Source organism: Phytophthora infestans, genomic scaffold, assembly GCF_000142945.1.
Source record: "Phytophthora infestans T30-4 supercont1.88 genomic scaffold, whole genome shotgun sequence".
Taxonomy (NCBI): domain Eukaryota; phylum Oomycota; class Peronosporomycetes; order Peronosporales; family Peronosporaceae; genus Phytophthora; species Phytophthora infestans.
The window spans coordinates 9,456-27,247 of NW_003303671.1; the positions used below are offsets into that span (position 1 = coordinate 9,456).

Here is a 17,792-nt window from a genome sequence, read left to right on the forward strand (position 1 = left end):
TTGGTAAGTTGGATCCTGCAATCTCGCAGATTTTGCTGATCCCGCTACACCACAGGAATGTAGCTGGTAATAGACGCAATACTCTTTTTTGATTAGCCTCCAATAGAGCTCCTACAGCCTGTAGAAGCCATAAGTCATCTTCATCATCGTCTCCAACCATTTTGGGAATGATCCTGCAACCGACAAGCAGGCTATCTACCTCTATTTAGCACTGTGGTGTTACAATCAATTGGTTGGCTACGATTATTAATGCTGTACTTACTTTGTTGATGTGTACACAGCAATTTTGAGCCGGAGCGTTAATTACGCGATTTGGCAATTTAAAGTCGAACACGACCTTAGTTTTTTTGTTCCTAAAATGACCTAAAATTAAGCATCTAAATTTAAAAAACTGTTTAACCCCAAATATCATTATTCCAGATTGGGGACACTGGGTGGGTGGGTGGAAATAAAACTTATTATTAATACCCATATTACCCAAAACCAAAAAAAACAACCCTGATGGCGACGCATTACGGGCGGCACCTGGAGCGCCTGCAGCGGGGCGAGCACCTGGAAGTTAACGCCGTATTATCACTGTGTGAACGAGTAAAGGACCTCCTCGTAGAGGATGATAATGTGGTGCACGTCTCATCCCCCGTGGCGGTGTGTGGCGACATCCACGGACAATTCCACGATCTGCTGGAACTCTTCAAGCTAGCGGGCCAGGCTCCCGACACGAGCTACATCTTCCTGGGCGACTTTGTCGACCGCGGCGCAATGAGTGTAGAAACTATCTCGATGCTGTGTGTACTTAAGGCCAGCTACCCGGACCGTGTGACGCTGCTACGTGGCAATCACGAGTCTCGCCAGACGACGCAGGTCTATGGTTTCCAGATCGAGTGCATGAAGAAATACGACGGCGACGCGCGAATCTACAAGGCCTTTATGGAGCTCTTTGACTTTTTACCGTTGGGGGCACTCATCGATAATAGCTTGCTCTGTCTGCACGGTGGCCTTAGCCCGGCACTTCACCATCTCGACCAGCTACGAATGCTCGATCGCTTCCAGGAGATCCCTCCGGACGGGATCTTTGCAGATATTGTGTGGTCCGACCCGGACTCCAAGACTCTTGGCTTTCACATGGTAAGGGGTGGATCAATAAGTGGAGGAGGCCAGTGACGGACTTATTTTGTCGTGTTTGCTTACTCTAGTCGCCGAGAGGAGCGGGGTACATCTTTGGGGAAGATGTGGTGGAGAAGTTTCTGCACATGAACAAACTGGCGCACATGGCAAGAGCGCATCAGTTATGTATGGAGGGATATCAAGTACTATTCAGAGACACCTTCTCCACGGTCTGGAGCGCTCCAAACTATTGTCATCGCTTTGGAAACCTTGCTGCTGTCATGGCAGTGGATGACCATCTTGATGTAAGGCCTGGAACGGGTGATACATTATTGCGCTTACAGTAGATCTAACACTTCTGATGTATTCGCGACGACAGCGTACTTACAAAACCTTCAAGGAAGCGGCGTCTTCTAGGAATATTGGTGTGCTAGACAGCAAGGGCACGAGTTCGGACGCCATCGACGCCGGCTACTTTACCTAGGCCGAGAGGAACTATTCAAAGCATAGCGAGAGACACATAAGTCGATAGATTTTGTACGGTAAGCTTGAAGTAATGCAGTTGACGTGGACATCTTGACTTAGTGGTGACGCCTCTTCTTGTCTTTGCGGTTCTTGGAGCGACGCTTATGGTCTTTCTTGGCCTTCTCGTAAGCTGCTGCGATCTGCTCCATTGTCTTAAGGTGTAGAGGTTTCATCTTGGTCTTGACGCACTTGTCGATCTCGAGTGCATCAAACACTACCAGCGACTCTGGATGGTTGTACAACTGCGCGTTACCCACCATGAGATTAAAATCCCGCTCAAACTGGTCGTGGGACGCGTAGTAGTACATGTCTAGCCGCTCCTTCATGGTTGTCAAGTCCATTGGCTCTTTTACGATCGTGTAGTAGTCAGGGTAGTCCACAGCGGATGGTTTCTCCATGTACAGCTCGGAACGAAGACGCCCTGTTGGGTCCTTAAGCTTAATAACAGCGTCGTAAACCTTCTTGTAGTAGTAGCAAAGCATCTTGCGTTCGCGTCTACCAGCATCGTCATCGTTTGGATTATCATCGCCTTCAATGGAATTAGGGTCCACAAATTCTTCGTCTTCGTCTCGCTTCCGTTTGCCTTGCTTGCATTCCTTTGGACTCTTTGCGGCTGCCGCCTTCATCTCGTTTTCATCAATCCCATCCTCACACATTTTGACAAACTCTGCATCTGTGAACTGGTCACGATACGACATTTCCTTGCGCTTGCGAGGTTTGCCTGCGACGGCTTCCATATCAAAGTTCCAAGCGTCCTTGTCGTGCTTTCCGGTGGCGATATCGTGCTCCATAACGTCGTTGGCTTCGCGTAGCCAGGCTGGGGCGTCCTTCTCTGCCATAAGTCGAGAGCGAGGAGAGTATGGGACGTTGTACTGCTTGCAATATTCTCCCCATTCCTTCGATTCGCGAGCCTTGCGCTCATCATCCAGACGATGATACAAGGCCAGCTCCTCATCTGTTAAAGCCATCATCTCATTGATCTCGTCATCCAGTAAGACATTCGACGACTCATCGTCGCCATGGGCAGCATGGGCAGCCTCCTCCTGTTCCATCTTTATGAGACTCTCCAGCATCGCACGTCGCTCTGCCTCTTTTGACTTGTTGTTGAATTTACCTGCCTCCACGACAAGGTTGTTCATATTCATCTTGTCAGTAGCACGCGACAGAATCTTCTCTTCCACGGGACTATTGGTCACGAGGCGGAAGACGCGCACCTCATTCTTTTGCCCAATTCGATGCGCACGGTCCTGAGCCTGGGCGTCCATGGCGGGATTCCAGTCACTATCGAAGATAATGACTGTATCCGCCGTCGCAAGATTCAGCCCGAGACCACCCGCGCGAGTACTCAGGAGGAAGATGAAGAATGGGGAGTCTGAGGCGTTGAACATGAACATTCGCTGTTCACGTTCGTCGGCACTTGTAGACCCATCCAGACGAAGGTAACGGAATCCACGATAGTTGAAATAGTCCTCCAAAACGTGCATCAGTTGCGTCATTTGACTGAACATCAGCACTCGATGACCCGCAGCTTTCAGCTTCGGCAGCATGCGGTCTAGCAGCTCGAACTTGCCGGACGACCGTACGATATCGAAATCAATCTGGTACCCATTCGTTTGGAAGAGGTATGGGTGGTTGCATACTTTACGCAGCTGCATCAACACGTTCGACAAACCCTTGGAGGTGTACTTGGCCTTTCCTTTCTTCTTACCACTGTCATCCGTCGTCTCCATGAGCAGCGCTCCTCCTTCCTGGATACGTCGGTACATAATCTTCTGCCATCCTGACAGTTCACATTTCAGCACCTTCTCCACCTTGTCAGGAAGCTGATCTAGCACAGAAGCCTTCACACGTCGCAACAAAAATGGACGCAGCACCTGATGCAGTCGATTGATAATCAGCATCCGCTCCTCATCCGATAACTCATTCGAGTCGCCATTACCCGAGAACTGCGCAAACGGTTTACTAAACCACTGCTCGAACGTGTCCACAGACTCGAAAATAGTCGGCAGCAGAAAATTCAGAAGCGCCCACAGCTCAGGCAGGCTATTCTGCAGCGGTGTGCCAGTCAACAGCAGTCGGTTGCGCGATGTGTACATACTTCCCAGTGTCATGGCGAACTTACTCTGCGCATTCTTCATGCGATGACCTTCGTCCACGATAATGTACTGCCAGTCATACTTACGCAGCACGTGCTTGTCCTTCATAATGTACTCGTATGTTGTCAGGAGCACATTAAACTGGCATGACGCCATTTCCTGCTTGTGGAGCTCCTTGCGCACCTGTGGAGGGCCTTTGTACACGACAAGCACGAGATCAGGTGCCCACTTTTTAAACTCGTTCACCCAATTCGACAAAGTAGACAGCGGCACAACCACGAGGAATGGGCCGTGGTTGTGTTTCACCTCCGTCACGTACGTGAGCAGCGAAATAGACTGGATCGTCTTCCCGAGACCCATTTCGTCAGCCAAGATGCCGTTGAGATGGTTGTCATACAGAGACACCATCCACTGTAAGCCTCGCAGCTGATACTCCTTCAAATCACCACCAACCAACATGAGCGGCTGTCGAGGCAGTTCTCCTTTCGACGCGATCTCTAAGTAGTTCAGATCGTCATCCAAGTCGTCAGCGTTCGTGTCTTTACTGCCATCATGATGAGCATCGTAATGCGCTGTGTACTCGTCCACCACGTGATGTTTCTTTTTGTGTTGACGCACCAACTTTCGAATGCTGTCCAGGTAGCTGTTTGTCTGACTCAGCAGGTATGTCAGGCGCTCGTTCTTCGCTTCTGCCACCAACTTTCCGTAAGCTTCCATATCATTGGCCTTCAAGGCCTTGAGACGAAGCTTCTCCTGGCGATCTTCTTCACGTTCAGCCTTGGAGGCACGTTGGTCGATGAATCCCTTTACAGCCTTTGCAGACTTACTCACCTGTGCCTTAACATTCTTGTGATACGCAAAGAACTCGCGCGAATGGTTGAGAACAGCCTTCAAGTACATTTGATGGTCTGCGCGCCGCTTCTTCTCCATCGCCACAGACTTCTTGCGCTTCTCACGCTCGTCACCCTGCAGCTCCACACGTGAGACTGGACGACGGCGTCGGAATGATTTCCGGTCCACTGCACAAGGTTCTCCCAGCAGAGCCAATCTGGTACTGTGGGTCTTTGCCACATGACTCCGCAGCTTCTGCTGCAGCAACACACAGCGCAGATCTCTCAGTGTGCGTTGCTCGTTCTCGTCTAAATCTCCAGTATGACTTTCCAATTTGTCCAGACTTGAAGCCAAGAACTGCTTCAGTGTGTCCAGGTACCGCATCTTCAATGCCACGTCGTTAGTTCCAAGCCAAGGCGCGCAGATATTGAAGGGACCAAATGCCAAGTTGCCCTTGTCCTCGATCCCAATGAGATCTCCGTCCAAATAGGTCGGACCAATAAACAGCAAATTGCGAGCTGCTCTTGTCCACTTGGGAGTCATGAGTTCCAGCACTGGGGGGTCCGCAGCAGAGGGTGGGGGCGGCTGTATGGTCCCCATAGACTCCCCCATCATTGCGTTGGTAGGATTTGTTGGCTGCTTACTGAGACCCGCCGCACTAAGCTGCTTGGCCTGTGTAATGGCTGTGTCCATCGAGTGACACAAGGCCTTGTAAGCGCGAATCTGGTTGTGAAGGTACTCGAGCTGCCTGTCCGAGAAAAGGGCCGTCTTCTGCTGCATGAACGGGTTGGCAGCCACATCCAGGGACTGGGAAGGAGGTGTCTGAGTTTGAGGCTGCATCTGAGTATGTTGAAGCGGCAGCGTCTGAGTCTGCATTTGCTGCTGGCGCGTGTGATGTAGCTGTTGGTATTGCCGCAGCAGCGTCACGATCTGCTGGTACTTTGGGTGGTTCTTCTGGCCTGCGCGTTGCATGCGCAGCGCCGCGTCCATTAACTTCTTCACATCGGCGGGCGTCAGCGCCACACGAGGCGCAGCGGGGACGTGTGCCGCCGACTCCATTGGTTTTAACTCGACGGAGGAACAAATTCAACAAATCAGCCAAACAGAAAGACGGAGAACCGTTTAATAGCGTATCATATGTAGTAGGGGTTCTATAGGATAAAAACATACCCAAATACTAGTACATGTAGTAGAAGGCCTTTTGAACCACCAAAAAAAAAAAAGGAGGAACAATGCTAACAACGTCTGTCACGCTGTCTGTCTACATTTCTCCCTGCCTTGCACTGCTGCTGAGATAGGTCCCTTAGTCGGACCTCATTAATCTATGAGAACGACGCGCGATCGAATACGTGAAGAGGGAGCGACTTGGTCATGAGCCTGAAGTATGCCAGCTGCGAGTCCGTGGGCTTGTCTTGAATGATCAAAATCAACAACATACACGTTCGTCACTTCACAGCACAGCTTTATCAGCAACCAACATCAGAGAGAACGCACCGTGCAGGAAGCTGACTTGGTTGTAGTACGAGACGACGGTCACAAGTTCCTCGGGCGTGTATGGGCGCATGGTGGCGCGGATCTTGCGGTAGTCCACCTGCTGCTTAAAGTGCACCTTTGTGGGGAAATTCTCCGTCACGGCAGCGACGAACAGACCGTTCTTGAGCTTGCGCGACTCGTCATATCCCTTAGCACCAATGTCCTTGAGGGAAGCGATCACCGAAATGTCATCGGCTTCCACGTCCTTGCCCTCGTAACCGAAGACAGTCGAGTGGAACCACGTGTTGTAGTCGTCGATGGCGATTAGCACGGGGAACTCTGTGGTCTGCGCCAGTTCCTTCTTCAGGTCACACACAGCCTGGCACGCCAGTTCCTCATCACGCACACCACCAACAACCACATCACGCAGGGTCAAAGCGGCGTCCTTGTAGTCTGATGCGTTCTTAGGCTTGGACTCGAACTTGTCCGTATGGTAGTAGCGGTCGGCGTATTTGCCACGCAGAGGGATGGACTTCAACTGCTCACCGTGACAGTGCAAGAACTTCTGCAGCAGATCCACACCGTACACATCGATGTCGAGCTTTCCCTGCTGGTATGGCGACTGCATCACGTACGGAGCTTCATTGGTCCACGAGCGCGGGTTGGGGATGTAGAGCACCACCCAGTTACTTTCACGCGCGTATTGCACGATCTGGTGCAGCGCGAAGCTCTTTCCTGTGCCGCGTTCACCGTCAATCAGGTAAGCGCCGATGGAATCGTCTTTGTCGGTCTCCCAGTCTGCATACACGAACGCAGCAACCAATTAGTCGATAATACAACAGCTCCAAAGCTCGCCCTGCGCACCATTCATAGCCGACATAATCTGCAGCGTGGTATCGCGTAGCATGATGTGGCGGTGGCCAAGGAGGTCAAAGGTGTCGTCCATGCGACGGACAACGCCCTCCGGGAAGAGCTCGTCCTGCTGCTCCTTGGCAAACGCGAAGAACTTGAGACGGTGAGCCTTCGTAGCCTGGAAATGGTAGCAAGGACAGCATATTATAGCACCAATTAGTTTTATTTCGCTCTGTAGGCCGCTGCACCCACGTGTTACCTGCGAGATCGGCACTCCCGCGAGGTTGCCCAGATCCCCCTCCGAGATCTCCACAGTCTCCGAAGTGGCCGTGGCGTCGGCAGCAAAAGCGACGGAAGGAGCCTCTGTGGAGAGAGAACGCAGCGCCGATGTCTGCAGGCACCGCATTGGCAGGCGCTTGGTCAGCACGCGCATGGGCATCATTGGTGGAGCCGTCGAAGATGATGGCTCGTGTGGCTAGCAATGCCTAGCTTACAATAATTAAGACTCGTAAATCCTACCTAAATTGTCCAATCAGAAGGCGGTGACGAGTTATTAGTACTGTACTGTAATAAAAGAATTAGGAAAATAGTGCTACCTTGAAAGGACGCGCGCTGTGTTGCTCATTGCAGCAATGGGGGCGGCAGCATCTACTGCAAGAGAAAATCTGGGTGCAACGGCAGTAGACACAGCAGTAGACGAAGCACCATTAACGTGCAAACTCAATAACGACCAAGTGGCGGTGTTAGCGAACAGTACTAACTTTACGCCGGAGGAAGTGATCGCCTTAAACGTACACTACGATCTCATCAGCTCGGCGAAGCGAGACGACGGGCTGATCAACCGCAGCGAGTTCCAGTCGGCGCTAGGCTTCACTGTGAAGGAGTCGCTGTACGTGGATCGCATATTCCAGCTCTTTGACACCAACAGCGACAACTGCATAAGCTTCGACGAGTTCCTGCAGAGTGTATCAGTCCTGTCGTTTAAGGGCGGTACGGCCGAGAAGATTAAATGTGCGCCTGACACTTACTTTGCTTGTTGTTGAATGCGCTCCTCATCATGGTCGCTCCGGCGGTGCAGTTTCCTTTGATATTCTAGACTTCGATCGCGATGGGAAGTTGTCACCGCACGAGCTACTTAGCATGCTCGAGGCCTGTATTCAAGAAAACGGCATCAATATCCCTGCTGAGTGCCTCACAACAATCGTAGCCAAGACGATGGAGGACGTAGATCTGGATAAGGACGGATTTATCAGCTTCGACGAGTTTCGGGTCATGACTGAGGCCAACCTGCAGATGCTCAACCACGTGACTTTCAACGTGTCCGCCGTCATTGCCGAATACATGCCCGCACTGCGCGTGCTGATCTCGAATAGAGCCTAGTTAAGCTAGTAGCTTCGGTAGACATATACAACGAAGTACTACGTAGTAATTATCAATCGCTTGTAGGATAACATTGGCAGCCAATGTCTTCCTATTTGGCCAATTTGATGATCTCGCCGTTTTCATTTTCCTATCTCTACGCGCGCTGATTGGTGCGAACTTTCATGCATTCACTGTACCAGTGTACCGTTCAATGACAGTTGTGCCTGGGAGAGGCTGTCAAAGGTGAGCAAGGCGACAAGAACTCGACGACCGGATTTGGAGGGCCGTTACGCAGCTATCCTGGAGCTAAAAGCGGCGAGTAGCTAGAGCACCGACAACAACAGCGTCATGCTGACCCGCTGCCTGGCTGCGACTTTCTGCGTGAATGAGACGTGCGCAGTGCCCGACCGCCGCCGAGCCCTCCCCTCGACCGAACAGCATTTACATCAGCAGCAGAGCGACAGTATGTCTGGCAACCAGCACCAGGTGCTTCTGGCTGGAGAATATGCACAGCGCCGCCCACTGCGGCACAAGTCGCCGCTCGCGGCCTTCACGTCTCAGCTGGAAGCGCAGCAGCCTCCGCCCGCCAAGGAGCTGGTGCATGTACAGTACGAGCAGCAAGAACAAGAACCAGAGCAGCCAGAGAAGCAGCAGCCAGAATGGCCTGGGCAGGAAGGCGTTGACGCTCAGACGCTCTTCGAAGTGAAGGCCACATCCGTTAAGATCGGCCGAGAGATTGGCAAAGGAGCTTTCTCTGTTGTTTACGCCGGCGACTACCGAGGCCAGCACGTCGCAGTCAAGTGCCAACCTAAAGACGCAGAAGGCAACATACCGGCCTTCGTGTTGCGAGAGGTGCAAGTGCTACGTCTGCTGCGTCATCCGAGACTGCTTCAGTTCGCAGGAGCTGCCGACAACGTCCGTGCCAAACAGATCTGGATCCTCAGCGAGTACTTGAACAACGGCGACGTTGATCTGCTACTTAAGGCCATTCGTAGTGAGAAGAAGCCTCATATTGGTTGGCACCGTGTGCTACGCATCGCTTTGGATGCTGCTGAGGGGATCGAGTTCCTACAAGAGAGGCACATTGTACACCGCGACATCAAATCCTCCAATATCCTACTGGACGATCAGCATCGTGCTAAGCTCTGTGACTTCGGCTTTGCTGTGGAGATAAAACCTATTGATGCGATGGCTCATGGTGCAGCGGATGCGAGCAAGCAGCGGCGTAAATCGTACTGTGGAACAGACGCCTACATGGCACCTGAGATGTTCCTGGACGAAGACTACGACCACAGCGTGGACATCTTTAGCTTCGGAGTGGTGCTCATGGAGATGCTGTGCTGTCGTGTGGCCAACTCGGACGGATTCTTGATGCGTCTACCGCAATACAAGTTCCAAGTGCTCCTGCCTGAGTTCCGTGACGCTCTACCAGCTTCATGTCCTTCTGCGCTTGCAACTCTGGCGGAGAAATGTGTGTCATTTGAACCCAACGAACGTCCCGACATCAAGACAATTGTACAAACGCTCGAGGGTGCTCTGAAACATACCAGTAGCTCGCAGTGCGAGAATGTGAAGCTTGTTCCGTTCACACCTGATGAGCGGGAGCCGCAAATTGAAGCGGACGATGACGCGTACTATGGCGAGAACGACGAGGAGGAAGAAGATGATGACGACGAAGATGAGGACGACGACGATGAGGACGACGAAGCAGAAGAAGGAGAAGAAGAGGAAGACAATAGCTACAACTTCCAGGCAAATGGTCGACACAACACAATGGGTATGGAGTCGGACGAGGAGGAGCGCGATGTTCGATCCCAAGTCGTCGATGACCCTTTCTTGGACGAGGAGAGTGTCGATAGCGACGTGCCAGGTCAGCCTGCTTCTCCTGCCCCGTACCACGAAGGAATGATTCTGAAGCGCGGTCGCCGCGGAAAGCGTTCGTGGGTCGAGAAGTGGTTTATCGTCGACCACGACCAGCTCCATTACACAGACGTCCCTCCAGGTTGGCGACAGCATCAACAACAAAATGCGGAATGGCGCTGCACGTTATCTCCTATCTCGTCGCTTTCACTGCGTGAGTGCCGCATCTGGAAGACGATGGAGATGCCGGAGCTGCGATTCAACGTGATTGACAACAACTGGAAGATCAAGCGCGAGCTGCAGGCCGTGACAAAACGTGACCTTGCTCTGTGGATCGAGCTCATCAATCAAGGGATAGACTATGCTAACGAACTCTACGCTCGTGAGCACGACTTGCCAAACAATAGTGCAACTGGGGCGAGCGCGAGTAGCAGCAACGCAAGTCGCCCCAGTCGCAACAGGGTGAAGAAGTGTCAGACGTCGTCCAAGTCGCAAGAACGAAGACCCAAGTCAAATTCCGATGCTTCAGCTTTGAGGAAGACAAGACGTCGAAGTAGTGTAACAAAGTTTGAGGAACCGCCCGAACTGCCAGAGACAGAGGAGGACCGCGCCGATGAGGTATACCTGTGGCTTAAGCAGATTGGTTACCAGAGATACGCACCCATGTTCAAGGTAAAGGGATTTGATTCGCTCGATTTTATTCGCGAGGTGAGCTCCTTCGTGATGAGAAAGGCCTGTACTTTTGGGGAAACTTGCTAACGTCACTTTATTGTTGCTGCAGACTGGCATTGAGATGGAAGATTTAAATTTCGTGGGCATCAAGGAGCCTGTGGCGCGTAAGGCGATCCGTTTAGCAGCTCGGACGTTGCGCGGCGACAATGATGATTGACTTTTCGAGATAAGTTCAAGTATGATGCCATGCGGCGTATTTTCTCAGCTCATTACGACGATTTTCTCCAAAATATACTTCTAGTAAGTATGCAAGCAGCATTTATTTCATCCTTCCTCAACGCTGTCGTTGCTGGGGAGAGCACTGCTACTTGTAGAAGTGCATGGACATGGCCTTTTGCTGACACATGTACACAGTACGCCCCAACCGCTCTCTCTTAAGCAACGCACAACGTCTACCCTACTTAACATCAGAGCAAATAAAAAACCGCGACAGAAAAGCAAGTACGTGCATAAGCAATTGCATACCAAGCAGCTAGTCTTGGAAAAGAAGATCCTACACCAGCGGCGCATTGGACGTCAGACCATCCTCGACACCCGTGAGAAGGTTGCGCAAGAACGTCTCCGTCACACGCGTATAGTTGATGATTTCCGAGCGGTTCATCTTGTCTAGCGGCATCTCCGACAGTCCAGTCAAGTGTTCAGCGTTCTTCTCCAAATTCTCCTGTAGGTACTCAAACAGATTCTTTTCCTTCCCAGTTGGTAGGTAGTAGCCAAAGACGTACGTGTACTTGAGTACTCGTCGGCACTCGATCAGCTGCTCCGTCGCTGCGTTCAGAAACTGCACGTCAATCCACGACGAATCTCCGTGACTTGCCTGGAGTTCGATCATGCGATTCTCGGTGCCTTCACGCATCCGCTGTGCAAACTTTCCTGCTTCCGAGTGGTTGGCGAATCGCTGGTAGTAGTGAAGGTATCTGTCAAGTTCTGCCTTTGCTCGAGCCGCATCCGTGTCAGCTGCTTGAGCGTCTGCATCGTAACGGTTGCATTTGTAGTAGCCACCAGTTCCAGATCCATGTTTGTCCCATCCTTCCATACAAATCCAGCAAAACTCGTAGGTGCAACTTCGGCACGTCATGTGGTTGCAGCCCTGGTTCTTCTCGATACGGACAGAGCACTTGGGGCATTTCTTCGTGTTGGCCAAGATCCAGTTGGCGGTCTCAGACTCGTTGCGGCACTTTTCTTGCCAGGATGCAAGCTGCTCGCACGTAACAGGCGCGTGGGCCTCTTCACCGCAGCGAAGGCAGAAGACGCACCCACACGTGCATGTCACTGACGACAGTCCACCGGCACTAGTGATGGCCTTGCTGCAACCAGGCGATGGACACCACTTGACGCCCTTGTTAATGTCCACGAACGATCGCAGCAGATAGCGTGCATACTTGCGGTAATCCTCTGGTCCAACAATTTTCTTGAAGATCACATCGCTCACCACCTACTCAAGACCAGATGTAAGTAGAAATTCACTAGCAGGAAAGAGTAGTACACTACACCAAAATCACCTCTTTGCAGCCGTGCGCGGGGCACGTCGTGGTCACGCAGATCGGCCCTTCCTGGATCTTAAGAGACAGATAAGGCTTCCAGCAGTTGAGACAATACACGTGGCCGCAGCCCATTCCGAAGATCTCATTGGCCGGGTATCCATCGCAACAAATATCACAGTCCACCTTTAAGCATACAACAGCATCAAAAAGTCAGTTCTAGTCCCCACTCTCTCCCTCTATCTGCTCCTCGTACTTTGGTCCCTGAGGGGATGACGGCCGCTGGTTTCTCCGCGAACTCGACGCCTGCCTCGTGCTTCGTCGTTACTGGGTCAGCGTAATAATCCTCGAACAGCTTTTCCTTATTCCAGCCAAAGTAGCGCAGCAGCACCGAGGCCACGGGTCCTGGTATCTCTAGCACCTGCGCGATCTCATTGATGAGCGCACGCTGCTCCTGCAGCAGCTCCTCCTCGTCGATGACATGGTACTCCTGCTGCTTGTGACTGCCAGCGTGGCCCAGCCCACTTGGGCTCAGACGTTTCTTTTTAGCGGCCGAGGCACTGCCAAGTGGGGAGAGCGAGTGGGCAGCGTGTTGTTTCTTCGCATTTAGGTTGGGAGTGGCGTCAGACTGCACAGACGACATGTCATCTTCATCCTCCGAGTACTGGTACTCTTCCTCCACGTCGCTGTAGTGGTACTCGTCATCCGATAGAGGGGAAAGCGGCGCGCTCATGATGAGGCTTTTCGACGAGATGAAGAATACAAGTATGCTTTTCCTGCCACAGTTTATGTGTCCCACATTCACGAGTGTGATGCACCGGTGTACGCAACACTGTTTTGTTCCTGCAGTCTGGATTTAACTGAAAGCGTAGTATTATTGTGCCTTTCTGCCAAAACCCCCTCAGTTTTATGGATGAATATCATCAATTCTCCGACCCTTCTTAATTTTAGTATTGGTATTAATCACCAATCATCCATTTTTATTTATTAGACAGGGTCTTGACAAAATGATTTGGCCAATCCAAATGGTAAGGGTTAGGCTGAACGTCGTTGGAGTTGGCTTTGACATATCGGGTCGGAGGGGACTCAGGAAATATGGATATGCTCTTACAAATTTCAATATGTAGGCATATCACATGCATAAAGTCATTTCTCCGACTTCTCCGACCAGTGCAATCATTACCACACATTAATTTTAAATCTTAGACTTATTATACTACTAGCAGTAAATTTTAAAAGAGGTGGGAAGCAGCGCTTGCTCGTCATTAGGAGCAATACATGCAACACGCCTGCGTGGAGATCCATTTTTTCTGTATTACGTAGAGCATTATGTCAATTAAATGTACATGTATTGCATTATTAGTACTTGAAGCACCGGCTCGCTGCCTCCTGTGCACCGCCCTGCCACCACCGCACTGCCACCGCCCTGCCACCGCACTACCCAAGCCCTGCCACCGCACTGCCACCGCCCTACCGCCGCATTGCCACCGCACTGCCGCCGCCCTGAGACCGCCCTGCCACCACCCTACCACCGCTCTGCCGCCGCACCGCCGCCGCCTCCCTCCTTTTTTATGAATACATTTTCGATGTGGCCCACAGTTAAAAAAGAAAACTTAATAAATTTGTTTTAAGGGCTACTGACTTAGATGTACCACCCTTTTGGTACAGGTCGGAGATTGTGGAGATTTTATGCTATGGTTGGACAACCCGAGAATCTGGGTGCACCGTCTGTGTTAGGGCGTAGATCGTACATCGACGACATCCTACTTCGCGCGGAGTCATGGGATCGATTATGTGAGCGGGTCAATGCTTTACTGGAGGCGTGTAACAAGTAGAATCTCTCAGGGCGTGTTCGCGTTGTGCCTGGAGATGGAGATGGTCCCATCTCACTAAATACGTCTAACAATTGATTGGCCAAAAACCATTTGTTACAACTGCACAACTGGAGATTAGAGGTGATATCCTTCTCCACCTATTGGAGGTGGAGACAGGAGACGGAGGTAGAGACGAGAGGCTCACAATTTGTTATGGAGGAGGACATTGAAAACGTTTTGCTAGCTGTGTGTGCTGCAGTAGGACAAGCGGCTGTACTGCTTATAACTGCTGTACGTATAATGTAACGCTAGACTCATACACAGTACATGTACCTTTGACTTGCACTGGGTAGCATCAACCTCGAGGCCACCAATACGGTGAGTCTCTGCAGCTAGGTAATCCCACGCAGCACTCAACTGCTTCGAGTTCTTAATGCCATCAAACAACCCCTTCAGGCTATCGAATCGCAATCTCAGCAGCACCTCAGCCGCATTTACTGTCCACGCAAATGGGTGCTTTGTCTCGTTCCTGCCTTGATTCCTGCGGCGTGGTGCGCTCTGACCACTGCTGGTACGAGTGTGTACCGGTATGATAGCTGCGTCGTCCTCTGGTTGAGTGGCGTCTTCAGACCTTAACTGCATCATTCTTTGTTCTGGAGGAGAGCGTGAAGATGAGGATGTGACTTCTCGATTCTAGGTTGTGAGTGCCGTGTCCACACATGGTATCGGCACCTGATTGGTTTAAAGTGCACCTGGATAAGGATACGTAGCGACAAAACTGGAGGTGGAGATCGTAGGACACCACAATCATCTCCATCTCCAGGCACAACGCGAACAGGCCCTCAATCAGCGTGGGGAAGGGCTACTGGGGTATGCGCAAGGTGGTTTATTTGGGACATCGGGTGTCTAAAGATGGGCTATAGGCAAATCCGAAGGATCTGGCCATGTTAACTGATGTTGATTTCCCGGGATCACTTCGGGCGATGCAATCGCTCCAAGGTAGTTTGAACTACTATAGTCGTTTTGCTGAGGACTATTCTTTCTTTGCGGCTGTACTGTACAAACTACGAGAAGTGGATTTTGCGGCTATAGCCAAGTCATACGTCCGGATCACGATCGAACAAATCTTGGCACAGACCTCAATTCGACGGATCTGGATTAAGTGTCCGATCAGAGAAAGGCAGTCGTAAAATGTGCCTAATCCGGATGAAGAGACCCCCGACGGCATCCAATCTCGGTGGGTCCGAGCGCATCGGATGTTCACGACGTTGAAGGGCAAGATCGCGACAAGTCCGATTCTCTGTCATGTCAATCGAGATCGTCAAGCCGCGCTAATTACCTACACCAGTAATTGGGCTATTTCAGCTACGCTAGTGCAGGAACATGATGGGATGTACTATTCAGTCACTTTTGTCAGTCGAACTCTCAAGCCAGCTGAGTTCAACTATGGCGTGGTGGAGAAAAATCCATCGCACTTTTATGAGATCTCGATCTTAACAACAACTTGCTTGCGGGACGATCCATCAGGATCTTGACTCGACACTCGACCTTGGCCTGGCTGATCAATCAGTTGGCCTTCAAGAACGTCTATGTCAGTGAGCAGCCCTTCTCTCGCCTTGGTCTTTGGAGATCATCAAGTGTACGCATGGGGAAGACGAGATCTTAGGTGGTGTTGCGGCGATTATTACGCCAATATCCGAGGTAGACGAAGTGTTTTGACCCGGATCGCGCCCAGCAAAGAGCCTAGACGCCCGATCCAAACTTTGATTTCGACAGTACGACTGGACGAGCATCTGTACGTGTTAAGTTTTGACGGATCCGCCCGCGTGAAACGCGGTAAGGGCGCTTACAGCGCGATCTTGTGGAAACTACCAGAATGGACGGTGGCTGTAACGGGGTACGTAGCCCTAAGTGTACCCTGGTTACATGAAGTGTGACACTTCACACTTCAGGAGTATGACACGTCATACTCCAGGATATTTGGTACAAGGTACCAAGGTCGTTCAAAGCCAACCATTGGTTAAACGACATTGCATTTCTATAGGTAACTAATAGTTTGTATTAAACCCAAACTTAACCTACCTATACATATACTCAGTTTACAATCTACCTTATTTAGGTCACTTCGCTCTCTTTAATTAAAGAGGGGACCTGTGAACTGCCGCTCACTGAGAGTTTGTGTACTCTCGGAAGATAACTTCCTCTAGCGCAAGGTGCTGCGTGACCCCGTCACACTTGGTAGCACTTGTAGTCAATCCACGCCACCGCGGGTAGACTACCTGAACCTCTCCGAAGCTCGTTGCCATGGATAGGAACGACTTCTCCCATTTGAACGACTCTCAGTTCGAGTCGGTTCGGAAGATGGCAGGCATCTTCGGGATGGAGGCCCTGCAGAGCCTGGTGGTGTCAACACCGGCTGAGCAGCTCGAGCGCGTCAATGCATTCGACGCGTACGAGCAGGGCCTCATCGCGCATGTGCGGGAGAACCTGCAGGCTCCGGCGGCGGAAGCAAATCCGCCTCATGCGAAGCCAATACGGCTGAGGGTCAAGCCGTATGAAGGGAAGGAAGGCGAGAACCTTCACTTCTGGGTCCGAGAAGTAGAGCTCGCGATGGACGCGGCTCTGATCTCGACCGAGCAACTTCGTGCTGCTTTTGCACTCTCCAACCTTAGCAGCCGTGCTAAGAGTTGGATGTACACACGGGAGGCAGCATCCCCTGGATGTTTCACATCCTGGGATCAGCTGTGTGAACAGTTCCGAGCCGCGTTCCTCCCGGCGAACCACGAGTACCGCCAGCGTTCGCGCTTCCTCGCGTGTAAACAAGGAAGGCGCGAACTGCACGAGTATGTGCAAGAGATACGGGAGCTCACGGCGTCCCTAGTGGGAAACCCACTCAACTAACACATCAAGATGACTGTGTTCATGGACGGCCTTCGAGTGGGCCCCGCACGCACTCAGCTGTTCCGGGTGCAGTCAAGCACCCTTGAAGAGGCGATTCAAGTGGCTCTTCAAGAAGAGTACAGCCATCGCCAGGCGCGTACGCCGGCCTCAGCGTGGCCTGGGAGTTCTATGTCGGCTCCCGGTCGAACAAGCCCCAACGGACCAGTTCCCATGGAGCTCGGGTCCGCCGAACAGCGTGACATCCGCTGCTTCGGCTGTGAGAAGATGGGCCACTTCAAGCGTGACTGCCCCGCGGAAAGACTCCGCAGACGGTCCTTCCCCAAGCCCGTCCTCAAGGGTCGCTGGCAAAAGCCAGGATCCCGGGGACAGGGGAACGCAGGGAACCAGTAGGGGCGGGGCGCCCTACTGGGGAAGAACTAAGTCTTCGTGATGGGTGCGCGGGTGGCGCGTACCACGGGGACTTAGCCCCTGAGAGTCTTCGCACTCTCGAATCGGCGAAGAGCAGCGGCGGGTTGCTCGTAGTACACGGATGTGTACGGGGATACGATCATCCCTTTAGAATCTTGATTGACTCTGGGGCGTCGAAGAATTTCGCACGCCGCCAGACGGTTGCTCGTAGCAGCAACAAGTTGTCCGATGCTTTGAGAGAAAGGAAAGGCAACGGGACGGTGTCAGTGCGACTGGCCGACGGGAAGGTCGTCACTGTCCCCAGCGTCCAAGTGGATCGTGGCCGTCAAGTTTAATGACTTTGACAGCCTCGAACA

At 51.9% G+C, this 17,792-nt stretch overlaps 7 protein-coding genes across 7 annotated transcripts; 4 read left to right on the forward strand and 3 right to left on the reverse strand.

Moving 5' to 3' along the window:
• Nucleotides 1-501: 501 nt before the first annotated feature.
• On the forward strand, nucleotides 502-1,926 carry PITG_19036 (serine/threonine-protein phosphatase ppe1; the record flags this gene model as incomplete). The annotated part of the gene is made up of 3 exons (XM_002997061.1): nucleotides 502-1,125; nucleotides 1,194-1,409; nucleotides 1,484-1,926. The coding sequence occupies 3 exons, from the start codon at nucleotides 502-504 to the stop codon at nucleotides 1,586-1,588; spliced, it is 945 nt and encodes a 314-aa protein (XP_002997107.1).
• Nucleotides 1,686-5,615, reverse strand: PITG_19037 (chromatin structure-remodeling complex subunit snf21-like protein; the record flags this gene model as incomplete). The annotated part of the gene is made up of 1 exon (XM_002997062.1): nucleotides 1,686-5,615. One exon carries the CDS (start codon nucleotides 5,613-5,615, stop codon nucleotides 1,686-1,688), a length of 3,930 nt encoding a protein of 1,309 aa, XP_002997108.1.
• Nucleotides 5,616-5,771: 156 nt separating this feature from the next.
• Nucleotides 5,772-7,837, reverse strand: PITG_19038 (uncharacterized protein; the record flags this gene model as incomplete). Its single annotated transcript, XM_002997064.1, has 6 exons — nucleotides 5,772-5,967; nucleotides 6,051-6,827; nucleotides 6,894-7,059; nucleotides 7,141-7,400; nucleotides 7,478-7,546; nucleotides 7,643-7,837. 4 exons carry the CDS (start codon nucleotides 7,321-7,323, stop codon nucleotides 5,879-5,881), a joined length of 1,215 nt encoding a protein of 404 aa, XP_002997110.1.
• PITG_19039 (uncharacterized protein) lies at nucleotides 7,514-7,924 on the forward strand (the record flags this gene model as incomplete). Its single annotated transcript, XM_002997063.1, has 1 exon — nucleotides 7,514-7,924. The coding sequence occupies one exon, from the start codon at nucleotides 7,514-7,516 to the stop codon at nucleotides 7,922-7,924; it is 411 nt and encodes a 136-aa protein (XP_002997109.1).
• Nucleotides 7,925-8,021: 97 nt separating this feature from the next.
• PITG_19040 (uncharacterized protein) lies at nucleotides 8,022-8,261 on the forward strand (the record flags this gene model as incomplete). Its single annotated transcript, XM_002997065.1, has 1 exon — nucleotides 8,022-8,261. The coding sequence occupies one exon, from the start codon at nucleotides 8,022-8,024 to the stop codon at nucleotides 8,259-8,261; it is 240 nt and encodes a 79-aa protein (XP_002997111.1).
• Nucleotides 8,262-8,591: 330 nt separating this feature from the next.
• PITG_19041 (protein kinase, putative) lies at nucleotides 8,592-10,992 on the forward strand (the record flags this gene model as incomplete). Its single annotated transcript, XM_002997066.1, has 4 exons — nucleotides 8,592-9,812; nucleotides 9,972-10,554; nucleotides 10,633-10,811; nucleotides 10,885-10,992. The coding sequence occupies 4 exons, from the start codon at nucleotides 8,592-8,594 to the stop codon at nucleotides 10,990-10,992; spliced, it is 2,091 nt and encodes a 696-aa protein (XP_002997112.1).
• A 275-nt stretch (nucleotides 10,993-11,267) lies between these two features.
• Nucleotides 11,268-13,065, reverse strand: PITG_19042 (uncharacterized protein; the record flags this gene model as incomplete). The annotated part of the gene is made up of 3 exons (XM_002997067.1): nucleotides 11,268-12,267; nucleotides 12,335-12,499; nucleotides 12,570-13,065. The coding sequence occupies 3 exons, from the start codon at nucleotides 13,044-13,046 to the stop codon at nucleotides 11,329-11,331; spliced, it is 1,581 nt and encodes a 526-aa protein (XP_002997113.1).
• Between the last annotated feature and the right edge of the window lie 4,727 nt (nucleotides 13,066-17,792).